This window comes from Leptonotus elevatus, chromosome 2 (assembly GCF_054856555.1).
Source record: "Leptonotus elevatus isolate MCC_2025b chromosome 2, RoL_Lele_1.0, whole genome shotgun sequence".
NCBI classification, from domain to species: domain Eukaryota; kingdom Metazoa; phylum Chordata; class Actinopteri; order Syngnathiformes; family Syngnathidae; genus Leptonotus; species Leptonotus elevatus.
The window spans coordinates 14,149,360-14,175,013 of record NC_141240.1 but is presented as its reverse complement, the minus strand read 5'-3'; the positions used below and the strand labels follow the sequence as shown (position 1 = coordinate 14,175,013).

Genomic DNA, 25,654 nt, shown 5'->3' with positions numbered 1-25,654 from the left:
TTTACCTAATTGCTGCAGTCTTGGACAATATACAGAGGACCTTGCTTCAAAAGGGACATATGGAAAATTCACATTTTAATACAGTAGTTTTTATACAAATAGTTGTGTCTCTGGATTGCCTGCCCACCATTAAGGTGTTAAATCATACAACCAAGTAAATCTTATTCTTCTGCTCGTTCATGAAAATATGCCTGTGACTGTGCATAACATACAGTAATAACTGCTCCCACACAAAGTTTATCTGATGGTCCGTGAGATTGGCTGAAGATCCAGAGCCACTTTCAAGCAACCAGCCAGCGACCAGACTCCAATGTCTGATACACTCTTGTGTAGGCGCAATAGCAGAAACCCACGCGTGTGACGCCCCGCTAGCATTTCCAAACCAAATGGTAAGCAGAGCAAGCGTCGCTAACTTGCATGAGGTAGGGCCTCCATCTCAAAATGCGCTAATTTCAACATGTCTATGTGTAGGGCTTGTAAAGTGTAATATACTCGATCCTTGTGGTAATTTGACAAAATAACTTCAGACATGTTGCTATAACAAATTGTTTTATCAAACTGTTTGACAACTGACAATACAAAATGATATGAAGTCCTCAACATAATTTCATTCATACAAAATTCATGGATTTCTTCATATCCTTCAACAAAACTTCCTGTTTCGTCTGAAGATTTGCATTGAGTCATGGCCTACATTCAGTGCTGCCATCTGTTACTCTTATAACAGGTACAGCGCATAGGGACAAGGATAGATGTCTACTGTAATGTAATGTACTGTACTGTACTGTTGAAAGATTTCAGCACAGGCAGTAATATCTATGAGAAGTTTGCTAAGTGATGAGAAAATTGGTCAAACTGTCTACCTACTACCTTATGAAATAATCTTAGTTTCGTAAAAACACCACTTTCACTTTGAAACATGAACTGTCAAAATGTGGAATAAGAAGATAGCCTCTGTATAAAGAGCAAAACACTGAGATTTAATAACAAGCTAAGATAGCTCTGGAGTGGTGCGCGAGTCAGCTTACAACTTCTGGTGTATACTCGTCTTGCTACTTTGATGTTTCCGAAGCTGAGCTCTTGCACACTATTCTGTCTTCTTGCATTTTGTCATGCATACAATACGGTGGTGGGTGTTTAGTTAAACTGGAGGCAGATTATTCCCCAAAGTCTCATGCAACCTTTGGGATGTTTGTCTTTGGAGGTTTGCAAAATACATAACGCAGAGATTTACCTTTATTGAGCAAATTAAGGCACATTGTTTACATTAGAAAAACTTCATGAAACAAAAATGTAAAAAAAAAAAAAAAGGGATCATACAGGTTAATAATTAATCTACCTTCTGTCATTTAGCGGAAGAGCTAAGTGATGTCAAACATATGGCCCGCGGGCCGGATCAGGCCCTCAAAGGGGTTTAACCCACCCGCGAAGCGATTTTGTAAAGTAAAAAAAAAAATTGTAATGTCGGACCAATTAATCAGCCGGCCACAATCAAAACTTATAAATTCGTAATTTCATAAGCAGTCCTCAGATGAGCAATGCAACTTGTACACGGAATCGTCCTGGATGTCATTATTTTACACACAACTTGAAATTACGGTTTGCTTAAAAAAAATAAAACAGACTGACATAAACGTGTTAAAAATTACACAAATTCAATTAGCCTACTGGTAACACAAATACATATGACAAGGATTAATGTCCTTATAACTTCATTAATTGCACCACATAATGCATTCTGGGAACAATATACCGTATTTTTCGCACTATAAATCGCATTGGATTGATTATAAGGCGCACCTTCAATGAATGGCCTATTTAAAAACATTTTTCATATATAAGGCGCACCGCATTATAAGGTGCACCGCATTATAAGGCGCACAGAATAGAAGCTACTGTAGTGGCTGGGGTTGCGTTAAGCATCCATTAGATCAGGGGTGCTCAAGTTTTCCATGTTTCTCTCCACTAACACACCTGATTCATGATCAGGATCGTTATCAGGCTTCTGCAAAGCTTGCTGATTAGCTGATCATTAGATTCAGCTGTGCTGCAGGAGGGAAACATGGAAAACAGGCTGGATAGGGGCTCTCTCACCGAACTTGAGCACCCCTGCACTAGATGCAGTTAACTTAACTAATATTGATCCACATATAAGGCACATCGGATTATAAGGCGCACTGTCGGTTGTTGAGAAAATTAAAGGCTTTTAGGTGCGCATTATAGTGCGAAAAATACAGTATATGCAAAACAGCGAGATTTAACACGTCCGTAACTCATACAGAAAAAGTGTTGCCGCGTTCCATTTGCGTTCGTGTTTTTTTTTTTTAACAATATGATTACAGTTGAGCTCCGCAATTTAGGGCTGGCCCACAAATAGCGAAAATTTGCGTATAATTGGCGGCATATGTTTTTATGTTCTATACCATTATTTTACTGATCCGGCCTACTTGGTAATATATTTTCCTCCATGCGGCCCCTGAGCTAATATGAGTTTGACACCCCTTCTGCCTGTCGCTATTTGTCACTGGCATAGATAGATAAACATGGCTACATTACTCATATTAAATAATTCTATGATAAATTAAGTGCAATTGAGCGACCCTAGAGCGGATAAGTGGTTCAGAGAATGAATGAATGAATGGATAATTTCCCACGGCACACTAAATGGTTGGGAATCATTGCTGTGACTAAATAAAAGATATAAAAGATATTGTGGTTTGTTCATGCCATTGCTGAGAATGCTGCTGGTGGAATGAAAGAGTTGCTGTTGGAAGCATTTTCCCTGCAGGTGTGCAGAGGAGAGGGCTCTGCGGACTCATGCAGTAAAGCAGCACTGCATGCTGACATGCATACAAGCTATTTTCTCACAGGAGTGCAATACAGCTGTTTTTGCTAACCTACTGACAGCAACCGATTAGAAAATTGGCAAATAGCATGGAGCTGATTCCAAATATTAATGGGTGAGATTCACCATGATTCAGCAATCTGCAGTTTATAAGGTCACTAAATAGCGATGCTAGTAAAACAGAGTAAGTGCATGTCACAGTGAAGAAGAATATGGCAAAAATAAATAAAGAAAAATATAAATAAAAGAGGAAAAACTCCACACAGTAAGCGGGTTCAAGTCCGGCCCGAGGCTGCTCAAAGTCATGTCCTCCTGCAGTGAGAAGAACAAAGTGCTGCACTGCTGCAGCAAAAAGCTGATGGCTCATACACGCTGATCTTCAAAATGCCGGGTGAAGCGCACTGGAGGAACAGAGTAGCTCAAGCTCACCCAGCTAGCCGGCTGGATTCAAATGGTCTCTTGGGTGAAATAAAAAAAGATGAATGCAGAATAAGGACTGCGGAGCCTTCACAGTCAAACACCTTTGACTTCCAAAGCTTGGGCATAGAACACTGCAGTGACAAGAGATAAAAGACAACAAAGTAAGCTAACGTTAGCATGTGTTTGTTTGTTTGTTTGTTTGTTTATTTATTTATTTCGCTTCTGGCAACAAACCTAACAGACGAATGTATGCTGCAATTAATTATGTTCTCGCAGTATTACTCACCGTTTCCTTGTTGAATTTGAACAGCGAGAGGCGTTTTGTGCATTTTTATCTGGTCAAGATGTTCGTCCGCCTAGGCTCAACTCAAACTTTCCTTTTCGACTATAGGGACCCAGGATTTAGCAGTTGTCTATCTGCATTCAGATGCTGAAGGACCTCCTCACTGGTGATGTGATCGCGACATAAGAGATTCTCAGTGTTTGTCGATAAAACCACATTTCTTCTGCTCATATGTTACCTCAGGTTTCCACATTTCTCCATACAGCATGGCCGAACACACACAAAGGTTTTGACTCGACGGAGTTTAATGTTGATCGACGTCTTTCGATCTGACAAGATGGAAGATTGAAACGTGTTCAGTCCAGATCTAATACCCTAAATAGAAAATGATCAATTATTACAAAAAGTGCAACAAGCAGATAAGCAAATGGTAGCTATGAACATGAGCAACCTAAAAGATAGTTGCCATTAAGTACATAGTAAATAAATTGCGCTTATTAATTAAAGCTGGAGCCAAAAGCTCAAACCCATTTTGTAGGGGGATCATTAGGACTATTCAAAATAGCATTAGCCTTGCTCAGGTCCTTTCTATTGTCTGAGCCTGGCTTGTTGACTTCCTGATATTTTTCCAGCAATTTTGACGAGACTTCAAAGGTGATTCTACTTGCCAATGTCTTCAAAACTACTCAAAAGTTTAGTCGGGTTCGGCCATGTCGCATAGTTGGCGTTATAGCTTCATCAGTTTTCTATGTGGATTGTGATAGGTTGGCGAATCCAAAGTCAGCTAGGGATAGGCTCCAGCTAACCTGTGACCCTGAACAGGGTAAGTAGTAACCTATATAAAATGGATGGTTAAATTTAGTTTATCCAGACCCAAAATGGGTTGTGGGTTGGGTGTGGGGATTTCGGTCACTTATTATTTTTTTTGAGTGATGGGTCAGAGTGTAATCAAGTAAGGAACACATTTTCTTTGTAATGTTAGATGAATTCCAAATTCACATTTTCGTCCATTTGACTTTGGAGATTCCACTTTTAAGTTTGCGGCTCATAGCACTTCAGTCCTGATTGTGCGAAGAAGGTTAGTCACACTGTGCGCAGCAGTCATGGTTGAATTGGTTTTTATTTAGTTTTTTTTTTTTTTTTTGAGCTTTTAAGAATACGAAAGCTTCCTGTGCACATCGCAGGTGACACACTGCGGTGAGATTTGAGTTCACTCTCTTATAGGATGACCTGTTTCGGGTGAGTGTCACTCTCAGAGGTTTTTGCAGAATGACGACGAGAGCCAAAAGGGCTTGCAGAGGAGGACCGAGAGGAGGAGGAAGAGAGTGTGTGTGAGAGAGAGAGAGAGAGAGAGAGAGAGAGAGAGAGTAGGTTGACCCTGGAGGTTGCAGTCCCCTTTAAAAGTCCCATCCCGCTTGGATACGCAGAGCTCATGCAGGATCTGCTGCGGCAGTAGGGGAACACTGCTGAGCTGTGCACTTTAGGCTGCCAGCAAGCGTGCAGAGGAGAGGGAGGAGAGGAAGGGGGGGGGGGTGTTCACAGGAGGAGGAGGAGGAGAGAAGGAGAGAGAGTGCAAACAATGTCATTTTGTCCAGGAGGTAATGCTGCAGTCAACTTTGCAGCACCATGAAGACACATCATCGCACGAAAAGGCTCGCTGAAGTTTTCCTGCTCCTTCGCAGATGATGCAGCCCGACACTCGTCTGCAGGTAGACATTTCCTTCTTCTTGTTTGCTACCTACTTACATCTCCTTGTTCATCATGCACTTTTGAAACCGGTCTTGCAAGCAGCTGATCTAAGTGCAGAGTACGTGCATGCCTACCATCGCATCCCTTTCCGCCTCTGCACCACCAGGCTGTAGTCAGCCAGATGGCTCGCCAGCCAGCTGAGCTCGTCTGTTCTCTCGTCCATGTTTAACAGACGCTGCCGGCTTCAAATAGCAGCCAACGTGCCTGCTGAGAGGGCTCCCCTTCTTCGAAAGAAGCACTGAAAAGAGAACTAGTTGTGACTTGTGAGAGAACAATCCATGTTCTCTACTTTTTGAAGGTTTAGATTTGATAGTTTGCGCTGCTAAGAAGGATGCATGAGTGCTTAAAAGGCCGGTCAGAGAGTGAAACTACAGCATCTTGCATGGGACAGAGGAGTTGTGGTGCAGGTATGAAGTTTAGCGCTATACAAGCACTTTTCTTTAGAGACAGCTCACTTTATGCTTGTATGGAAAGTAATCATGTATTGGATTTGACTAGAGATAACTATAAAGACTATAAAGGTCCTCGAAATGGATACGTCTTTTGATCCACTATATAAGCTGTTCTCCAAGATATCTTGAATGCTCATGTATGACATTTCCAGAGAGGCAAAATTTGCAACATGGAGCTTTTTTTTTCTGCGAGTCCTGCCAGCTCAGTATGTTGTTCGACTCTGCTCTGAGTTCACGTCAGGTAACTGTGCTAAGACCTTGGAAAGAGTCGTCAGGCGGCTCTTTGCCAAACTCACACCTCCAGAGAGATGTCTCCTTACTGCAGTGGGATGACATGAGTGAGGAAGGGGTAGGAAAAAAAAAGCTAACTTTAGTATAAAAATAAATAAATAAAAGAGACGGCCCAACGCCACATCCGGTGCGCCTGACATCATCTAGGAACATCTGCAGTTCCCCCTGTTCATACTTCCAGCAGTGACAACTGCAAAGGAAATCTGCCGCACTCACCTGATGTTTCCCGTACCCCCCCCCCTCCCCCTTTCTCTTTTCTTTCCATCTCTACTTTCTAGTGTCTCTCTCAGAGGTACAGTAGCCCAGCACAGTGCCTTACCGGCATGCTTTGCAACCTTACAATTCCCCTCCATTCACTGCCTCACCCCCCCCTCCCCTACTGAAAAAGTATGCAGCACATGCACTCATCATCACCATCGTCCTCCTTGAGCAATTTGCCTGACTGAAGAAGAAAGGAGGGAGAGAGCAGCAGTGCAGCAATCCTGCAATGCCCTACAGCATCAGCTGACTTCCTGCAGTGCTGACACACACACACACACGCACGCACGCACGCACGCAATGCAGGTAGACTACCTCACTTGAAATGGGATCTTGCGTGAGTTTGGAGACAAGAGCTACACACACACACACACACACACACACACACACACACACACACACACACTTCTACACTCCCCAACCACCCCACCTTGGGATGGTGCATTGTCCCATTCCAGCACTCCAGTTGCGATGATGTAATCAATGCAGCAAGCTTTGAACTTGCTGGGCTCCGGGTCCTTTCTCCTTGGGCGCAGCCCCCCCTCCTCCCCCCAACCCGCAATGTCCCATCAAGTGAGTTAAATAAATAATAACAATACCAAGAGAGATTTCCTGTCATGCTCGTCCATATTTTACCCAATTGCAAACAGTTTTATGCTTTACATTTCGGAGCAACTGTGTGAGAGAAGTCAGAATTCTGGCAGTGCAGTGTTGCATCGCTGGCTCAAATAAATGAAAACCAGCCTGCAGACCAATGCATCCTCATTTTTATTTTTTATTTTTTAAACATCTATATTCCATTTGCTGTCAGGATGGAAAAAAACAAACCACTGTGCGGTGCTAAAAGTGCTTTCTGGGCACAAGATCAGTGACTTGGCTCCCCCAATGATAAGGTCATCAGTCTGCTGCCTGATGCAGTGGAGAGAAACGCGCACTCCGTCGCTTCCAGGATGCTCAGGCAGCCAGACTGAGAGCATATTGTAGCAGGTGAGTTTTGCTGAGCTGGTTCTTGCCGCTGCAACTGGAATCTGCCTAGTGATCAACTTCCACTACAGCAGTGATGAACTGGCTTTACCCTTCCTCTGAGGTGGGAGGGGGAGGGGGGGGGGGCATGTGTAGCAAGCAGCATAACAGCACTGCATAATTAGCCCTCACGGGCGCTGATGAATCTGCACATCTGATCAAGGTTTTGTGTGTCAGTAGGAAAAAAGCATGCGAGGCACATTCGGACGCATCCGTATAATCCATATCTGTCATTGACTAAGCTCTAATTGTCATCAGGGGCCTTGTCAGAAATTCCTATATTGTACGATGCTATATGATGAATTAACATAGTGGCTCATTACAGCTTTAATGGGCTATTCATTTGGCAGTATGTTAAAGAGCAAGTAAGAGTGTTGGCAATTAAGAATGCAAATAAATTATAGCACTATAACTGAATTAAGATTTTATAGGTCACTCATAGCAAGACTAACTTAAAAAACATTAAAATTACATTTTTAATGATATCAACTATAAATTAAAGTGAGACATGTGATGCTCATTTGAATTTGAGTTACCAAATAGGGTTCCATGCACTAAAAAGGCCTACAAAAAAGGCCCACATTTGAATTAAAGTTTTTATTTGATTTTTATTGGTTGATTTGGTTTCAAGTGGAAACAACAAGAATGTTAAGCGATATTGTTAAAACAAATTGCTTTCTATTTTTTTTTTTTTAATTTGACAAGAAAGTTCCACATCCAAATTGATTCACTCTTGATCAATATAGGCAGTTAAATTTTGTAACTGGTGCTAAATATTGCCTAGTCTCCGACCCTCAAAATGGTCCAAAAAGTGATAAGAATGATCTTCACAACAACAAGTGCGTTGGACTAATTGTCAGTCATTTTTTTTACGTTTCCGGAAAAACAAAAACAAAAAACCCTCAAGAGTCCTGTTGCTTCAATCCAACCTTTCCTGACTGAGAACCAACACAAAGACAAAGCAATTTGTTTTAAAGAAAACACATTAGTATCATTGATATTGTGATAAGTTAAAAATGACCTGGGCAGATGTGCTATTAGGCTAGCTTGTTTTTCATGAATCTCTCTAAACACAACACGTTGAGATTTTGACACCTTCATGTGTTATTTCCAAGTAAAAAAAGATACCAATTCAACAAATAAACCACTTTACCGCATTTGGCCAGGGTGTGAACCATTTCATGTATATATATTTATATCACTTTTACAATTAAAGGCTAGCACCAGAAAGTGTTTTTTTTCTTGCTGGCCATAAAAGGCAAACAAGAATTCTGTTTTATGGCCTAAAGCTCATCTTAACAAAACAACAACAATAATCATAATAATAATATCTGTAACATGTCATCCAACACCTCATACCTTTTTGTTATTAAGACATGAAAAACAGGCTGCCAATCATCTTAATGTCCAGTGCAGCAACAAAAGTGTTCAAACTTCGCATGCAAACCAAATCAAGCAGGCTGAGTCATGCCGGGCCTTTTGGACCACCCTCCCCTCACAGCTCTGCTCCTCCCCTTCTGGTCTAGGAGCAGCCTCGTGCACCCGGCCGGCTGCTGCTGCGCAGGAACATGCCTTGACTTGTTGCAGTGGCCAAGCGGAGCAGAGACAAGAGTGGCAAACGAGAAGCTTTTGGCCAAAGCACTGCAGAACACCTCTGGACAACGATTGGCTGCTACCAAAGGTGGACTCGGGAGCACCTTTGCTGCCTTGGGTGAGTCATTTAAAGTGCCTGACATATAATGTTACAGCCCTCTTGTGAATATCTGGGTTAAATGTTATTGCTGAAAGGAGCGAAGCATACAAGCCCCAAACTCTTTGTGATCAGAGTTGGAAACGCGACGCTAAAAGTTCTCCCTTTCACTTCAGCAAAGAAGATGTAAGTCGATCGCTGCAGGTAAATCTTGATTTGTGGTGCTGTTATGTTGTGAACGCGTCCGCGTCATCAAGCAGCGTCCTGACGCCAAGATGACACCATGGTTACATGCTGTTCATGCACCTTTTGACATGGTTCAATTTCCATCAGCAGGTACAATTTTTAGCACAAGGTAGTTTCGAGCATGCTGAGCCGATACCGCATGGCGACATAAATCACTACGGGTCGCTCAGTGGTTCAGCAGATTTGTCATTGCCGCAACATTTTGCTCTGGCCACTGCAGTATTATACGCCACAGTCTCGACTTTGCTGCAGCGGTCGATTTTCTTGCTGCCCTTGTGTCATCCAAATTCGAGAGACTTTTGTCATCCGGCGCTACTGTTGTTCGTTAGCTATGTCTGAACTGACTGATATGTTCCACTTGCATCACTGGACCTAGCAGACAACCGTAGAGCGCCGTATTTCAAAATCGAATTCTAATTTGTACATACTACAATGCAGACATAAATCAGGACAAAGAAAATGATCTGAGTCCAGACGGTCCATACTATAAATCTGCACATTAGATTCAGTCCTATTTCTTAAGTAAAAATATTGATGACCAAACAACTTCTCGTGTTCAGGGCTAGCACGCTATGTGAATATGACAATCAATAATGAACAGAATGCATTGTGACACTGGCAAATAAATACAAATGAAACCAACTTATTTCCAATAGACTACCCTTCACACGCACACACAGAAAAAAAAGTGTGATGACGGCCATAACCAAGGATTCACAGTCAAGAGAAACAAATGCACTATAGGAGCGTCCTGAGGCTAAGAATTGTGTGTAGTGTTGTACAAGAACATGGCACTGCAGTAAATACTGATGTCATTGTTAGCCATAAGGTGATTAGATTTGTGGAATGGGATTGGATGAGGGAGCATGACTGCTGTTAGCCAACAATGGAACAACTAAGTAACCTGCAGTGTAGGGATTAGCTTTAACATAATGGCAAAGTGCCAAATATACGTTTCAGTAGGTAGTCCTGGTCCATATAAAAACTAAGAACTGCGTTAATTAGGGATGCGCGATAATGCTGTTTTCAACCGATAGCAATAAACCAATCATTTAGAAAGTGCAGATGTCGATAACTGATAAAAAAAGCCGATAATTGTTTGCAAAATTAACTTGGAAAAAAATATACTTTCGAGTCCTACTATAAGTCTAACATGTACAAATACATTGAAACATTACGTAAAGCAACATTAAGCTGAATTTGATTGATATCTCTGTTTTAAAGACAACTACTAACTCATTTTGAGTTTGCGCAGTAAATTATCATGTGAAGATTTTTATGCAGCCTGGTTAGGTTTTGGGAGGAGAAAGGGAGGGTCAGCTAGACAGGAAAGCAAGCAGTATGTTCCAAGCAGGCTTTTATCAGTCAAGGTCACTTTGATATTGCTTCATGTACAAGTGAAAAGCCCGTTGTTAAATAAACTACAGTATAAACTAACAGGGCAATAAAGAAAGCCCACACTGGAAACTGCCATGTCACCATGATGCATCTTCTGTGAACACGAGGTCGCGCACATTATGACGTCACAAATATGCGACACTACCATAGGAGAGGGGAGGGGTTGAGGAGTTGGGCACAACTTGAGCCACAACCACAACAGATGGACCAACGTGGCACGTCTATTATTATCGGCCGATTTCTTTATTATCTGGTTTCATCTGTATGACGTCAAATTGGTGGATAATTGCCGATAGTTATCGGCCACCGATGTTATCCTGCATCCCTAGCGTTAATCATACATCTCACAAGCATCACATTGTCTGTGTCTCCCCAAGCAAAGCTCCTTTTCCGTTGATCCGTAGTCATTGTAGGGACTTTGAGAGGTGGAGGTCAGCGTGTGCACTTTGAGCGCATATGCAGTAATCTGCAGTGCACTGTGTATTCTGACACCTTAATCAGGAGCAGACCATTGACTTTTTCAGGAAATGCATGCGTTGCAGTGAAATTCTCTGTGGGATCAGACTACATGGAATAACCTTGACTACTTACGAGGACATCAATCGCTATGTTTACATGCGCAGTTTAGCTCACACACGATAGCACCAGTAAGATATGAAATCGCATCAATGCGTTATTCCAGTGCACACAAATGTGAAATTGCCATTGCAATACGCGTCCCGGTACACTGCCAACGATGGGAGAGAGAGAGAAAGCATATGAATGTCAGAGACTTGTGAGTCTTGATGGGATTTCGTCGCACAACAGGGATGAATTAATCAAATATTATTATAGGACACAAATGTCTCAGTAAAACCAGCGGGTGTTATGGAGATTTAATTCCCATTTTAAACCATCCAACCTCAGGCTATTTAGCCTGTTTTGAGGGGGCGGTCCTGTCTCATGAGAATTAGTTTCCATTCACCCAATCAGTCTACTATGGAAACATTGCAAAATACATCCATCCATCAATCAATTTTCTGTACCGCTTATCAGCATTTGTTAAAAGGAAAACCAGGGGCAGAGCAAAGGTTATTATAGTTGACGAAAACTAAATTGTTAATTAAATAAAATCAAACAAACAAACAAAAACAACATTTTACGTTTTTAACCCTTTGATGCACGAATTATAATAACCTACTTTTTTTTATTTTTACATTCATTCAAAGCAACTTTTGAATTGTAGTGACTGCTATCCTGGAAATGGTTAAAAGTAGCTAAAATTAACATAAATTACAGTGAAAATGCTCTTCATTTTGGTCTATGTCAATTCATATTATACATTAGCTTTCGGAGTTCATTTTAAAGGAGCATTGTGGACTTGGTCACTTTTTTACTCGCAACTGCCACCTTTGGCCTAAAGTGTAACTGCAGCCTCTGTGTAAAGTTCGCATATAGAGCCACTAATAAAAACTAAACTAAAATGAAAAATTTTCAGAAAAACAAAAACAAATAAAAACTAATTAACTCAGTCTAAAAACTAATTAAAACTAACTGTATTTAAAAAACATCAACGTCAAAACGAAATAAAAACGAACTATAATGAACAATCCAAAATTATTATAACCCTGGGCCTGATCAAGAAAACGGCTTCTATTTGCGGAAGCGTGTGAAAGTGTGTGGGGAAAAATAAGTGAGAGCTCATAAAGGCAAGGAGACAACCCATGGGTAACAGTTATTTTCCACATCCCCGGTATATACGCATGGAAGGCAAATTGTTGGCCTCCTCTGATAATATATCCTTTTGTACTGTTTTTCTTCTTCTCCAGTTTAAATGAAATCCTGGTGCTATTCAAAGTGAAATGTACAACGGCAGCTGCTGCATCGGTTCCCTTGAATCTGCTGAATGTCTTCACTGCGCACATGCTGCAATAGCGCAACTTCTCACCACAACAACTAAAACGTGGCTCAACTATTCAAATTTGATTCATTTCAGTCAGACTTGGAAGTCTGTTCTCAGTCAGACTAACCCAATAATTACACAGGGTTCTACATTAACAATGGTCCGATGGCCCGTCTGGCCACCCAATGTTTACTGACAAATTTCATGAAATCAAAATGTTCTTGCTTTTTAAAAATATTTATAATAATAATAATATAATATATTTATATTTAATATTATATACTTAGAGTTGTATCCACTTAGATGCATCAATCATCATTGATCTTCTTTTCTTCTTCTTCTTTTTTACCATGCAGCACATATTTTTTGTACGTTAGGTTTAATTCTCCTATAAGGAATAGTTTCAACAAGATACAAAGCCCCAAAAATGTCAGATGTTAAATATTCAGTTCAATTTTACAAGGCAAAAAAATATTGTAACTTACTGAAACTTATCATATTATATGTATATCATGAATATACGGGGCCAATGCCGGTCCTGGCAGGGCCACTATACAACATGGCCCCTGTGGGGCCCTTGTAAACGAATGTGTCCCCAAGGGCCAGTCCTGCAGAACACGAAAGCTTGACAATGCCTGACGAGATGTGCAGAAGTTGTCAAGCAATCCCAGCTTTGCCCTTCTCAAAGTCACACATTAAGCTTATGCAGTCCAATACTTCCGGCTTTCAAGGACAAAAGATGTATTCACTTCTTGATATAGCCTACCAACTGGTGACAATTTAATGAGACAATCAGTGTTATACTTAACCTGTCAGTGGTTCTAATGTTATGGCTTGTCGTTGTTTATGCATGATTGGGAATGGAAATGTGAAGTTCTGCTGATGAGAACTGGAACTACAAGCACCGAGCTGCACCACAGAGCATTACTTAAATGTCGCACAGACACAAGTGGGCCTTCTTTTTATTAGGTGGTAGCGGTCTCCGTGAATAAAAGGAGACTCCTGTATTAGCGCACTTTCACTCCAAAATACATATTTGCATAACTGCAATTAATAATGAAATGCAAATGTTGTAATTTTTTTGTAAATGAGGTCTATAACTATGCTATCCAGCTATATTATGAACAACTAAAGAGTTTTTGTCATTGACACTAATGTGATGGAAGTCAAGTCGAAGTTGATTAATCATTGATGTCATTGATATTTTTTTCTCAGCGCAGTATAGTGGCTGCCAACCGTTTTCATGTAAGGACATTCTTTGATGGACCAGCAGAGAAACGAATAAAAACACATGATTAAAAAGGTACAACTCATTACACTGAATGTAGTTATCATAATTAGTGGGAGTCCCGCGTGTGCTCTCTTTAACGTCCAAGACAGGACATCATAGCCAGGCAAAAAAAAAAAAAAAAAGCATTTCACTTTTTTACTGTTTCTATTTAACTTGCACTTTTATTGTATTTGATTGTGGACATGTAGATTTTGCCATGCAACTAGTCAAATTTTTGGTCAAACATTTTCACACACTTGTATCATTCTGCTTGATGCCGTACCGCTACAAGCGTTACACTGATATTAATGTCGTTAAGTCGTTAAGTTTTACGATGAAGAAAGTTCACATTAGCACACAGTAGTTATCCGTACATTACTGGACATAACATTTTGGTGAGGAGCTTTACTTTGCGACACATGCCGCCAGCCCCACTTTTATGAATCTTTGAAGACTAGTGGCGATCGGATTAGCTCGTGAGGCTAACCGCTATGCTAATCTACAATACTCACAGGCCTATGTAGATATAAAAATTAAAATAAATTGTTGCCTTGTTTGACGGACTTTAATTTTAACACAGGGGCAAATTGAAAGCTTGGCCGATTGAAAGAATGAATGAATGAAGAATAATCGATTTCAAGCTTTAAACGTCGTTGTAAAATTATTTCCCCCATATTTTTGTTAGAAACTCATCTTCTTCAAATGGAGACTGAGGGCTAAGCGATATGGCCTGAAATTCATATCACGGTATTTTTATTTTATTTTGTTTATTATACTTATTACTATTCGTCCTGGGCTCCACTCACAATTATTACAAAACCTCAACAATGACAATTAGTACATTTTCAAAGCACAAATAATTTAACATCAGCGCAACTCGAGTCACATTACAACTTTCAAGATAACAAGTAAAAACAGAAGTGTTAAACAAAAACAAGACAAGTGAATAATAACTATACATTCATGTAGCAGAATTTCACCTCTGATCACAGATTTTGAAAGATTTGTTTTCAAGCAGGCAACATGACTGCTCATTGACATCATTTGAGGAGGTAACATGTTCCAGTCTGGCTCGGTATATAAAGTATTTTGAAGTGCATTAGTTCTTGGAAAAGGCCAAGAAGCATAAATGGAATGTCTTCGCACGTGTATGCAGGGTCTCAGGAGGTTAAATTAATTGGATCCCTTTCACAGCAAGTCAAAAAATCATTATGGAGGTATTTCTGAATTGGTTCTTTCAATGTGAAAGGTGAATATTTTCTGTTCAAAGGGTCAGAAACTGTTCAATCTTCTCTGCGTTTTTTAATTTAAAAAAAATTACATTGTCACATGAACTCGTCAGTTTTTTCTTTCATGTACGGAAATCAATTGACCAAATTAAAATCATAGCTCCTTATAGAATTTTTTTTTTTTTAAGAGTAATTTTGAGACCTAATATTGTGTAGAACTCAAAACTCAGTATTTCTTGGTGCAAAATAATGCAAATAACATTGCTGCTGATATTCTAAATATTTAATACAATATACTTTTGACCTTATAAATTCCTCATCGTGGCCGACCTCCGATTCTTTTTTTTGTTTTGTTTTTTGAACGTGTGCTAACTAAGTAGCTGTTGTCTTTAGAGCTAGGCACTTCCGTTAATTGTCAATTCCCGTCAATGACGACGCCCACCTATAGCGCCGTGTTTCCACATATTCGGCGAATGCTTTATGATGCGAAACCTCACAAAAATACGTGGAATGACTGTACTCACCCCGACGACAGACATAAACGTGCTTCAGTCGGTGCTCAGTCCGTGTATTTTTCAGAGGCTTCGTGTCATTGTGCATTCGCCGAGAGGTGGGCGTCATCATCGACGGGATTGGACAATTAACGTGCTCTGATTAATTGTAATACAAATTTTCTGTTCATAGCTGGCTGCTCTGACGCAGTTCCAGCCAGACTTCTGTAAAAAGTGTCCTGCACTTATTTTGGTCTTTTGCAACGCCGCATTTAACATTAGATCAGCGATTAGCATTAGCTTCTCCATCTTTTCTTGTCGTTTTTGTGTGTTGCATACTACTCCTTGTCCACTTTTAGTGATAGCGAGTACCACACAGGGTTATTATAGTTTTGGAATTTTCATTTTAGTTAGTTTTTATTTCGGGTTTTTTTTTTTTTGTTAGTTTTAATTAGTTTTCAGAGTGTTTCTGTTAGTTTTAGTTATTTCATAAATGCTTAGTTTTAGTTAGTTTCAGTATTAGTTATAGTAAAAAAAAAGAAGAAAAGTGTATTACTTGTGCGCAATATTTAAAAACCACCATGGACGTCCCTTTTGTGTGACACACTTTCAAATTTCCTTATTCCGGTTTAAATTAAAATAAATCTACTTAAAATCACTTTTAAAATCATCCCCAAGGCTCGTGCATGAACTTAAAGACTAAAACAAAGGACATTTTTGCTATAATTATAGTTAGTTTTAGTTGGTTTTGTAAACATAAAATGTAGTTTCAGTCAGTTTTCATTTTTTGAAAAGCATTTTCGTTTTTATTTTATTTTGTTAACGAAATTGTTTTTTTGAATTTTAGTTTTAGTTTTTTTGTAAAATAAAATAACCTTGGTATTACATGACTAGCATTAAGGCTCTGCCTGATGAGCTTAGGACTTTCAAATACTGTAAATAGTAAAAGTATTCAATATCGTCTCTTCAACCTTACCAATTGTCATAAACGAAACAAGGAGGCAGCAAGCTGGCGGTGTACTCAAATCAGATACATAACTGGTAAGACTCATATCATGGAGCGGTTACACATACAACTTAGCTTAGTATTGTTTTCCCAGGAAGTCTTATATGAAAGAATACATCAACTCTGAGCAGATGCCTTATTATTGCATTGTACACCGGGAGGATGCGTTTAAAGCAGGTTGGCGTCAATTCAGTCATGCATGACCAACACCTTGCGCAACTAACTGTTTCTGATGTAAGACGAGGTGAAAATTGTCCGAGGACCAGTCAAAGCGTGACTACCCAGTTACACAACCAGAAACAGATCATATGATAGCAGAGTCTTGACGCTTATTTAAGCCCTATTTGCTTTCTTCCCTCATCTCATTGTCCTTACAGCGGACGACCGCAGCGCGCTCTTTCGTGTCCACGTTGTCCTGTCAGCAAGCGGAGTCCGCAGGGAGAGGACCATATAGAATGGTCCGGCGGCCAAAAATAGCACTGCGGAGATCGCGAGGAGACTTTTAACTGATATCTCTTTGGTAAACAACACTCAAGCATTTGCTTTACATGAGGATAGCAGAAAGACGAACACACCACTACAAATCGAGGTAAAATCAATCAGAGCGTTTTGATGCAAAATCATGAGTCATGACACAAATTCTATTCTTGGATTTGTGTGTGTGTGTGTGTGTGTGTTTGCTCAAGTTGTGCAAACTCAAAGTGATGCTGCACACCAGGCAAGAGGAAGTGGGGATCAAGAATCTATTTGAGAATATGCTTTCGGTCACTTTGAGCAGCCATGTGTACACTCATCAGTTATATAAGCCACGGTTGTCCAGAAGGATGCATTTGACCATTCATTGATTTTTTTTTCTTTTTTAAAAAGGGCGCAACGTTACATACACTGTGTCTGTTTTCACAGGGAACACTGATCATCTACTTCTTCTCTTCTAGAGCTCATCAGACCTAAAAAGGGCAATGGTTCAAGATGCCACACCGGAGGGAGGACGGTGGCAGTCGGGATCGGCTGGCCGGGAGGTGGCTTACGGCTGCTGTGGGTGTTTCTCTGGCAGTGTCTTAGCTGGTTGTTGTAAGGAGTGAGAACGAAGCAATCAGCAAGAATACTGCCGCAGAAATTCTTTGCAATAAGAGTCCTCAGCACCGCCGTTAACGAATGGAGGGGAAAACCTTAAGCTGCCTTGTACCGACCATCCTACTATGGTGTAAGTTGTGAAGACGTGAAGACAGTCTAACTAATAAACGTCTGAGTGATGACGAACTGAACAATGCTTATTCAAGATTCTGTTGGATAAAGGTATCATGTTGTAGTAAGGCCTGTGCTGCCATCTGGTGGCTAAAACAAACATCCAGCATGAAACCAAAATGTTTATTTGCTGACTTATGTTTGTGTGCCTGACATCAATTTTCACAATAAATGCAAGTTATTTCAGTTGTGATGTTTTAATTTGCGATTTATATATATATTTTTTGCTGATTATCTCAGCAGCCTCAATATGTACACTTCATAAATCTAATGAGATCAATACAAGAGCTGTATGTTCAAATTGGCTTTTACAAAATAAAAACTGTAATCCTTGGTTATGATTGGCTCAATCGCAGAAATGTTAAATTAACACACTACCCATTGCTGTGGTTGTACCTTTTAGTAGTGTATAACTGTACTGCATCTGAAGGTTTTCTTAATTATTTATATGAGAGTAAAACAACAACAACAACAACAAATAGCTTCGCCTCATTATGATGATTGTACACCATTGCAAAATGCAATCACCAATAAAACCCATCCGTCCATCCAACCATTTTTGGAACTATTAACACATTAAATCAATACCTCAGTGTCAATCACAATTGAGCATTATTATCTTGGTAAAGACTGATTATTTGATACAGCTCTTGTATTGGATATCATATGGTGCAAGTGGTCATTTATTGTGGCTGGTCAGCGTACAGTTAATTGCTCATTAATCATGTGTGGTTATGTATTTTTGTTCTAATAACAGAATGAAATGAATAAAATATGATATAATATATCATCTGTTTTTGTGTGTTGAAAAACTGTTGGACAGTAATGCATTTTGTACACTTTAAATTATTTTAATTTTTTTACAATAAGATCCAGATAAGAGAATACTGTGTTGATTAAGGGTAGAAAAAGCACACATGATTTGTAGCAACATTATCATTACAACTACCATGAAGACTGAGTGGTTTGGCGGGGGCAACTCTTCAATGACAATTCAGATGTTTGTCCCTGGAAAGAAAGGCAGTCCTAAAAACTGAAGGGAGTTGCAGTCTATTTGGGCTGCAGCGATACAAGAATTCAGATAAAATAAAAGAAAGGCTATACTTGATAGCTCTGTACGAAGTAGTGTTTGACGAGTTGGGAGTTACAAGCGTGGTCATTGAATGAACAATGTTTCCTGCCTGGTTTCAAAAGGTTTTTTTTGTTTTTATTTGTTAAATTTTCCTTTCGGACAATCATAGACAATTAACAACATTCACTTTTCACATACAATTATACCCGAAAAGGAAAAGGGCTGACGGGATGAGGCCGAATCTTATTCATTCATGTTCCCATAATGCAACAGGACGCAGATAATCAAAGTGGTAATTCGTCACATATAGTTGTGTGAATGCGTCTTACCTCTATAAGGGTCAGGAAGCGAATGATAGATGTTAAATAAAGTTTTTAAAATTAAATAATAATTAAATAAATAAAGTAAATCCCAGGACCGCAGGGCTTTGGTGTTTTCCCACACTTTTATAAAATATTTTAGTTTTGGGATTATTGTTGCTACGTAACCATTTTAAATCCAGGGTTCAAATTCTGGAGCCCAAAATAGCCTCGAGTGTGCCACTGACCGGCTGACTGTGATCTCAGCTACAAGAGGAAGAGGAAGAAGGAAGGGGAGGAATAACTAGTAGTGGTGGGTGGGAATGAAGGTGAGAGCACGACCAAGTAGAAGTTAGGCTGCGTTGTGTAGCAAACGTGCAGCGCGTTTAGTGAAGAGGAAAGGGAGAAAATAAAGACGATGGCAGCACACAACCAGACAGTTGTGTACTTGTCCGAGCAGGTGGTAGTGTTGTGTTCGTGCGCCATGTCGTTTGTGGGCTCGTCGCTTATCATCGTCACTTACATTAGTTTGGCGGATTTGAGAACCACTCCGCGCAAACTGCTCCTCTTCCTCTCGGTGGCCGACTGGCTCTCCGCGGTCTCGTACGCCTTCGGAGTGTGGAGAGTGTTCGACTCCGACTCGCCGGACTGCGTCGCCCAAGGAGCGATATCCACCTTCGCCAACACCAGCTCCTTTTTCTGGACCGTGGCCATCGCCGTCTACTTGTATGTGCTCATCGTACAGTCCAGTCAGAGGGCTGCTGACAGCCTGGTGCTCTTCTTCCACCTGGTCAGGTAGGTCCCATCATAAACAAGTGACTACTGTCTCTTTAAGACGCCCCGAGGCATCTTGGGATACATGAACTAACTACTACGACCAGGCAGAGGTGGAAAAAATACGAATACTGTATCAAAAAGTACTGAGCAAAAAAAATAAAAAATATTATTATGATTATTATTAAGTAAACACTGCATACTATCAAAACATGTTCCCATAGCTTTGCTAACTTTATGAATTGACGGAGTGTGTGTGTGTGTGGGGGGGGGGGGGGGGGGGGGGTTAGACTACCTAATATAACAACAACAAAAAGTACAGGATCTTGATTCTCCCCTTTTTTTCGTAAATGTTTCCTAGTTCCAATTACAAGAGAGATGTCCTTTTGTAGCAAACTATACACACATTTAATCATTCAGGCTAGGACTGTGCAATTAATCGAAATTCAATTACAATTTCAACTATTACACAATTACAAAATCGGCATAATCGTCAAAAAAAGATTATTAATACTAATTTTGGGTTGTTTAAATTTATACTTTTGCACCTTTTTATTTTTATTTAAAAATTACTAATAAATATTACTAATAAATGTTGTTCCATCCAAAAGGAACTCGCATATATATAGTTTTTAATAAATTGTATTTGTCTTAATAACATTTTTTTTTTAAATGATCGTCCTAATCGTGATTTCAATTATTACCAAAATAATTGTGATTCATATTTTCTTCATAATCGAGCAGCCCTAATTGAGGCTATGATGTGTAAAACTTTACTGATGAACTGTCTGTGAATATAGCCTACTGTAAAAAGAGGAATCAACTTCATGGTGGTTTATAAATTAAGACAAGTCAACAATTGCGAGCATCACAATCACATGTTCACCCGGTGATGCGCTCACCAAAGCATCTGCAGTGATTATTATACCAAAGTTTGTTTTTTGCATTTGGGGTTTCACAACAGAGCTATTCATCCACTTCTATGAGCAGCACACAGCCTTGCCCTTGGCAAGGTACTAATTATAAACAATCTGTCATTCTGACACGAAAATACATGTATTTTTAGCTGATAGAGACAAAAGTAAGAAACATTTAGTTAAATTTGACGTATTTATAACAACTACCACACTGTATGTATGAACCAGGAGCCTGAAGTTAAAAGTATTTCCGTGTTGTTGCATTTAATTGCTCAGTGAACCCATACTGCATCTAAAAATGGAAAGAAAAATTTTTCTTAAAGTGATGATGTCATTCTCCAACGCTTCTTTTCTCAATGCTACTGTGTTGTCCAGCTGGGGGGTTCCTCTGGCCATCACAGTTGCAGCCGTGTGCCTCAACAAAATTGGCTACACTGCATCAGAGGTGTCAGTGGGCTGGTGCTGGGTCAGAATCCACACCCCTGACCGTGTCCTGTGGATGTTGCTGACTGGAAAGATCTGGGAATTCTTGGCCTACCTCACCCTCCCCGTCCTCTACATCCTCATCAAGAGACACATCCACACGGCGGTGAGGACCCAAGGAGAAGCTCAACAATGTACTGTAGTGTGGCACAGGGTTGCGTGGTCGACTGGGACGACACAAGTACTGCAATACCTTGCCGTAAAAAAAGACCACATATTTTTAGTATCGGCTAGTAAACATTTCTCCAAATAAGTGGCTAATGTACTGTACTTGCTTGAAGGTGTTTAGTAGGGGTGGGAATCTTTGAATGTCTCACGATTTTTGGGCCTGCGATTTGATTCAGAATAGATTTTCGATTACGAACGATTTTTGCTTCAAAATGATTTGATTGACAATGATTTTTGCTTCAATCTATAGATGTGCAAGGAATTGTAATGATCCGCTCCAGTCTGACTCGCTAATGCTAATTAGCGCGCTACTCGCGGCACTTTTATCACTCAAAAGAACGGCTCCACGTTGGAAAAAAAACAAACTTTTATTGGAATAACTTGATCGTGACTTTTTCCTTCTACTCTCTAATGTGGCTACAACTTAACAGTGTTTTAGACCGCGTGGAACCACACTGCCCCTCAGTGGCCAAACCGCGTACAACATAAACAGCGCTCCAAATAAAGGCACACACAGACAAAGGCAAGACAGTATAAAATAATTTAAATAAAATCGATTTGCTTTCACTTGATTGTTGATGCTTCTGACAATATGCAGACAAATCATTGAGTAGCACCTGGAGATATACCCCGTAAGAGAAAATTAAATGCATTTTTGTTAGTAGCGCTTCTCCCAGACTTTTGGTACAACAGTATGTTATACACCAGGGGTGGCCAAGTTCGGTCCTCGAGAGCCACTATCCAGCCTGTTTTCCATGTTTCTCTCCACTAACACACCTGATTCATGATCAGGATCATTATCAGGCTTCTGCAAAGCTTGCTGATGAGCTGAACTGCGCTGAAGGAGGGAGACATTGAAAACGGGCTGGATAGGGGCTCTTGAGGACCGAACTTGGCCACCCCTGTTATACAAGGTACACTTTAAAAACAGTTGGGTCAAAAATAACCCAACTCTGGGTCAAAAATGGACTGATCCTGTACTTGGGTCAATTTGACCCAGACTTTCTGGGTTGTTTTATACAAAATGACCCAATTTTTTGACCCAAGTAAAAGATCTTGTTTTCCATTGAAAGACACATTTTGTGAATCAAAGTTGGATCAAATTGACCCATAAAGTGGATTTTTTTTTAATACATAATTGGGTTACTTTTGACCCAAATGTTTTTAGAGTGTAGTATTTTTGCCATAAAGGCATAAAATAATGTGAAAAGGCCATGGAGAAATCAATCTATTCAAGTTAGGCGGGCTTACTAACTGGCAACATAAGATGGCCGTCAGTGGCTTCACTTCTCCTAGCGGCGAGTAAGCAGCATTGTCAATCCATTTATATATAAGTCTGCACTATGGGAGACTGTAGGATACTTTATTCCGCTTTCAGGGCCCAGACACACAAAAACAGCAAAGCAGGAAAAGGATCTAATGGATCTAATCACAATATGTTACAGGGTACTTTATGCTGGTATAGTATTGACGTTTTGTTCTTGTGACCATACTACCGGTAATTAATTTCTTGGTCTATTGTTACTACACGCAGCATGCAGCCCTTTCCGAGTACCGTCCCCTCTTGGCCAATAGGACGCCATCGAACTCCTTCTCCTCCACGGCGGACATGAAGCTGACTCTCATCCCTATTATCTTCATCACGTTACGCATTTGGAGCACAATCCGCTTCGTTCTGTTGCTGGTCGGATCTCCGGCGAGACAGAACCCTGTGCTGGTGATGCTACACGTGAGTGGAGATGACGTTTCAATGATTGTGTTGTCATACAGCCACGGTTTACTGCTCAGTTGCATGTTGGCATGTTGTGTTTGCCACTTCCCTTTCCATTAAATTAGCTTAGATGTTCAGAATTGTCTTTGTGACTTAAGCAGAAGTGTGAGCTGTCACTCCACTGCCCTGCTAAAAATAAGTAAAAAAAACGGAGTAATTGACACCGCCCTAAAATGTTTAGAATTCACTCTATTAACAATTTCAACAGTAAATATACTACAAACTGTGATCCCAAATCCGATTAGTATCATCACATAAAAATGAAAGGGTTAAAGATGATTTGATTTAGAACAAAATGCACCATAAACATACCAATCAGCACAAGGTATGATGTAATACAAGCCAGTGATTGACTGTCAAAGTGCTACATGGGCTCCCTTTAGTGGCACAAAAAAAAATCAGTGCTAATGTAAAATTCAGTTGGATTTAACTTTTAAGTGCATTTAAACTTGTGAAAGGTTGTTTTAGAAACTTTTTTTTTCACTTGCGGCGTATATTTCAATTGAATTATTTGGTGTTTTTTTTCTATACATTTAAGCATAGCGTTAACTCTTTGACCGCCAAAAACGTTTAATGACGTATGCTAAAATCTTAATGAATGCCGCCAATAACGTCAATTGACGTCAACTACGTTTTTTTCCCCTCAATGAGCAGTGCAATGTCTTGTGCAGCACTGCCTTGTCATTGGGGTTGTAAAATCAGCCACTAACTATGGCCAGCAGATGGCAGCATTGTATCTCTTTTCAATGGGCTCCCGGTGTATGGAATTACAATGAAACATGACGAATCTGATGAGGTAGAATGTTTTCAAGGATGACGTGAATGATCAAAGCCTTTGTCACATTAAAACTAATTCACAGAGCGTCACTAAACAAAAAATATTAGTGTCAAAGTCACCGTTGTGCAGCAAATGTATCTTTTCACAAAAAGCGTATCTTTTCAATTTTCTCTCAATGTCACTCAAATTACCTATTTTCAAATGATAATTACTAAAGAACGGAATAAGGTAGAAACAAAAGAATGGAATGCGATTTTCCATTTGGTACCCACCATGTATATGTAGTCTAAACACACAATATTCTGTTTGCCTTGAAAGATGAGTTAAAATACTCTAAATCGGCTGCCGTTGTCGGGGTTGTTTTTGGGATAACGTTTGGCAGTCAAAGAGTTCATATTCAAACGGAGCATATTCGGTCCACGGCACACCGCGCGATGTGCTCAAAATGAATGATTTATTCAATTTACATTTTATGACCAAAGAAAAATCCAGACTTTCTGCTATTAAAGATGTTTTTGTTGTCTGTCTTGTGTGATGTCACAACAGGGTATCGGCAACACGTCGCAGGGAGCAGCCAACTGCATCATGTTTGTGTTTTTCACCGCGCCAGTCCGCACGCGCCTCTTGGCTTCGCTTTGCTGCTGCCGGCAGCAAGCGCAGGACGACACTCGCGGGTTGCCACCAGGACTTCCCGCCTCAAATCAGAGAGAGGTAGACTTAACGAGTGACACCCACATTGGCAGGTGATGCTTGATTGCGCAGAAGGTGGACTTACTTCAACAGGTGTGTGTTCAACCCTATGTTGGGGAAATTTACGGTTACCAGCACATGTGGCGTCGTAAAAAGCATCTCACCTTAAGTTGGAAGGAATTGATCAGGTGCATCGTGGACTCAATTTATCGAGTTCATTACACACAAGATTCATAGTCATTTTCGTCAAGTATTTGTGGGGATGAAAAATATGTGAATGCTCTTGGCTACGTCGTAGAAATAAACAGGATTACCGTTCTGTGCCTTCATTGTCACTGTCATCGAATTTAATCGCGAGCGTCATGTATCATGATCTTTTGAAATAAACCAATAAACTCACTCAATGATGTCACACTATAGTCACCGTTCCTTTGTGTTGCCAAACTGAGAACAACTAAATTAGAGTATAGCCTCCAAAGCGGAACAGAATTTGATGTGTGATGTTGGTTGGCTTACAATTTATTTAAAAAATATATATTCTTATTATATTATCTTTACAATACAGGCAGTGTTTGAAGGAACATTTTACCAACACAGCACCCTGCTATTCACGAATTCACCAATTGGTGTGTTTGATCTGTTTATGTTGGGGTTAGCAGCAGTTTATCCTGGGTTGCCTGTTGAGATTACAGAGAGTCTTTGCGGCATGTTTTTGACTTTGCATGCACACTTACAATACTTTTTTCCCCAGAAATGCAAGTAAATAACTATAGTATGACAACTGATTTAGTGATTTATTTATATATATATATATATATATATATATATATATATATATATATTAGGGGTGTGATATGCCTAGTACCTGGCGATTCGATTTGTATCACGATTTATGTCACGATTCAATATGATACAGATGAATCC

General features: G+C 40.0%; 1 protein-coding gene and 2 long non-coding RNA genes across 5 annotated transcripts; 2 read left to right on the top strand and 1 right to left on the bottom strand.

Annotated features, from left to right (window-relative positions):
• Positions 1-605: 605 nt before the first annotated feature.
• On the bottom strand, positions 606-19,956 carry LOC147178516 (uncharacterized). 2 transcript variants are annotated; one of them, XR_015094205.1, is made up of 4 exons: positions 19,673-19,956; positions 3,787-3,877; positions 3,552-3,711; positions 606-3,396 (listed from the first exon to the last, which is right to left on the bottom strand). It is a non-coding gene; the product is annotated as an uncharacterized LOC147178516 (long non-coding RNA). The 2 variants fall into 2 exon arrangements; XR_015094204.1 differs by having other exon boundaries at positions 3,552-3,877.
• LOC147178517 (uncharacterized) lies at positions 5,111-18,636 on the top strand. 2 transcript variants are annotated; one of them, XR_015094203.1, is made up of 4 exons: positions 5,111-5,257; positions 8,848-9,032; positions 16,911-17,122; positions 17,469-18,636. It is a non-coding gene; the product is annotated as an uncharacterized LOC147178517 (long non-coding RNA). The 2 variants fall into 2 exon arrangements; XR_015094202.1 differs by lacking the exon at positions 16,911-17,122.
• gpr157 (G protein-coupled receptor 157) lies at positions 19,185-25,142 on the top strand. Its single transcript, XM_086069803.1, has 4 exons — positions 19,185-19,944; positions 21,216-21,429; positions 23,026-23,220; positions 24,587-25,142. The coding sequence occupies exons 1-4, from the start codon at positions 19,568-19,570 to the stop codon at positions 24,785-24,787; spliced, it is 987 nt and encodes a 328-aa protein (XP_085925929.1). The 5' UTR covers positions 19,185-19,567; the 3' UTR covers positions 24,788-25,142.
• Positions 25,143-25,654: the final 512 nt, after the last annotated feature.

What these genes read in the sequence shown, in the direction of transcription:
- gpr157 (XM_086069803.1), top strand. Translation starts at nt 19,568, where the DNA reads ATGGCAGCACACAACCAGACAGTTGTGTACTTGTCCGAGCAGGTGGTA. An exon ending in CTCTTCTTCCACCTGGTCAG is followed by an intron (nt 19,945 to 21,215) that starts GTAGGTCCCATC and finishes TGTGTTGTCCAG; the next exon opens with CTGGGGGGTTCCTCTGGCCA. An exon ending in CTGTGCTGGTGATGCTACAC is followed by an intron (nt 23,221 to 24,586) that starts GTGAGTGGAGAT and finishes ATGTCACAACAG; the next exon opens with GGTATCGGCAACACGTCGCA.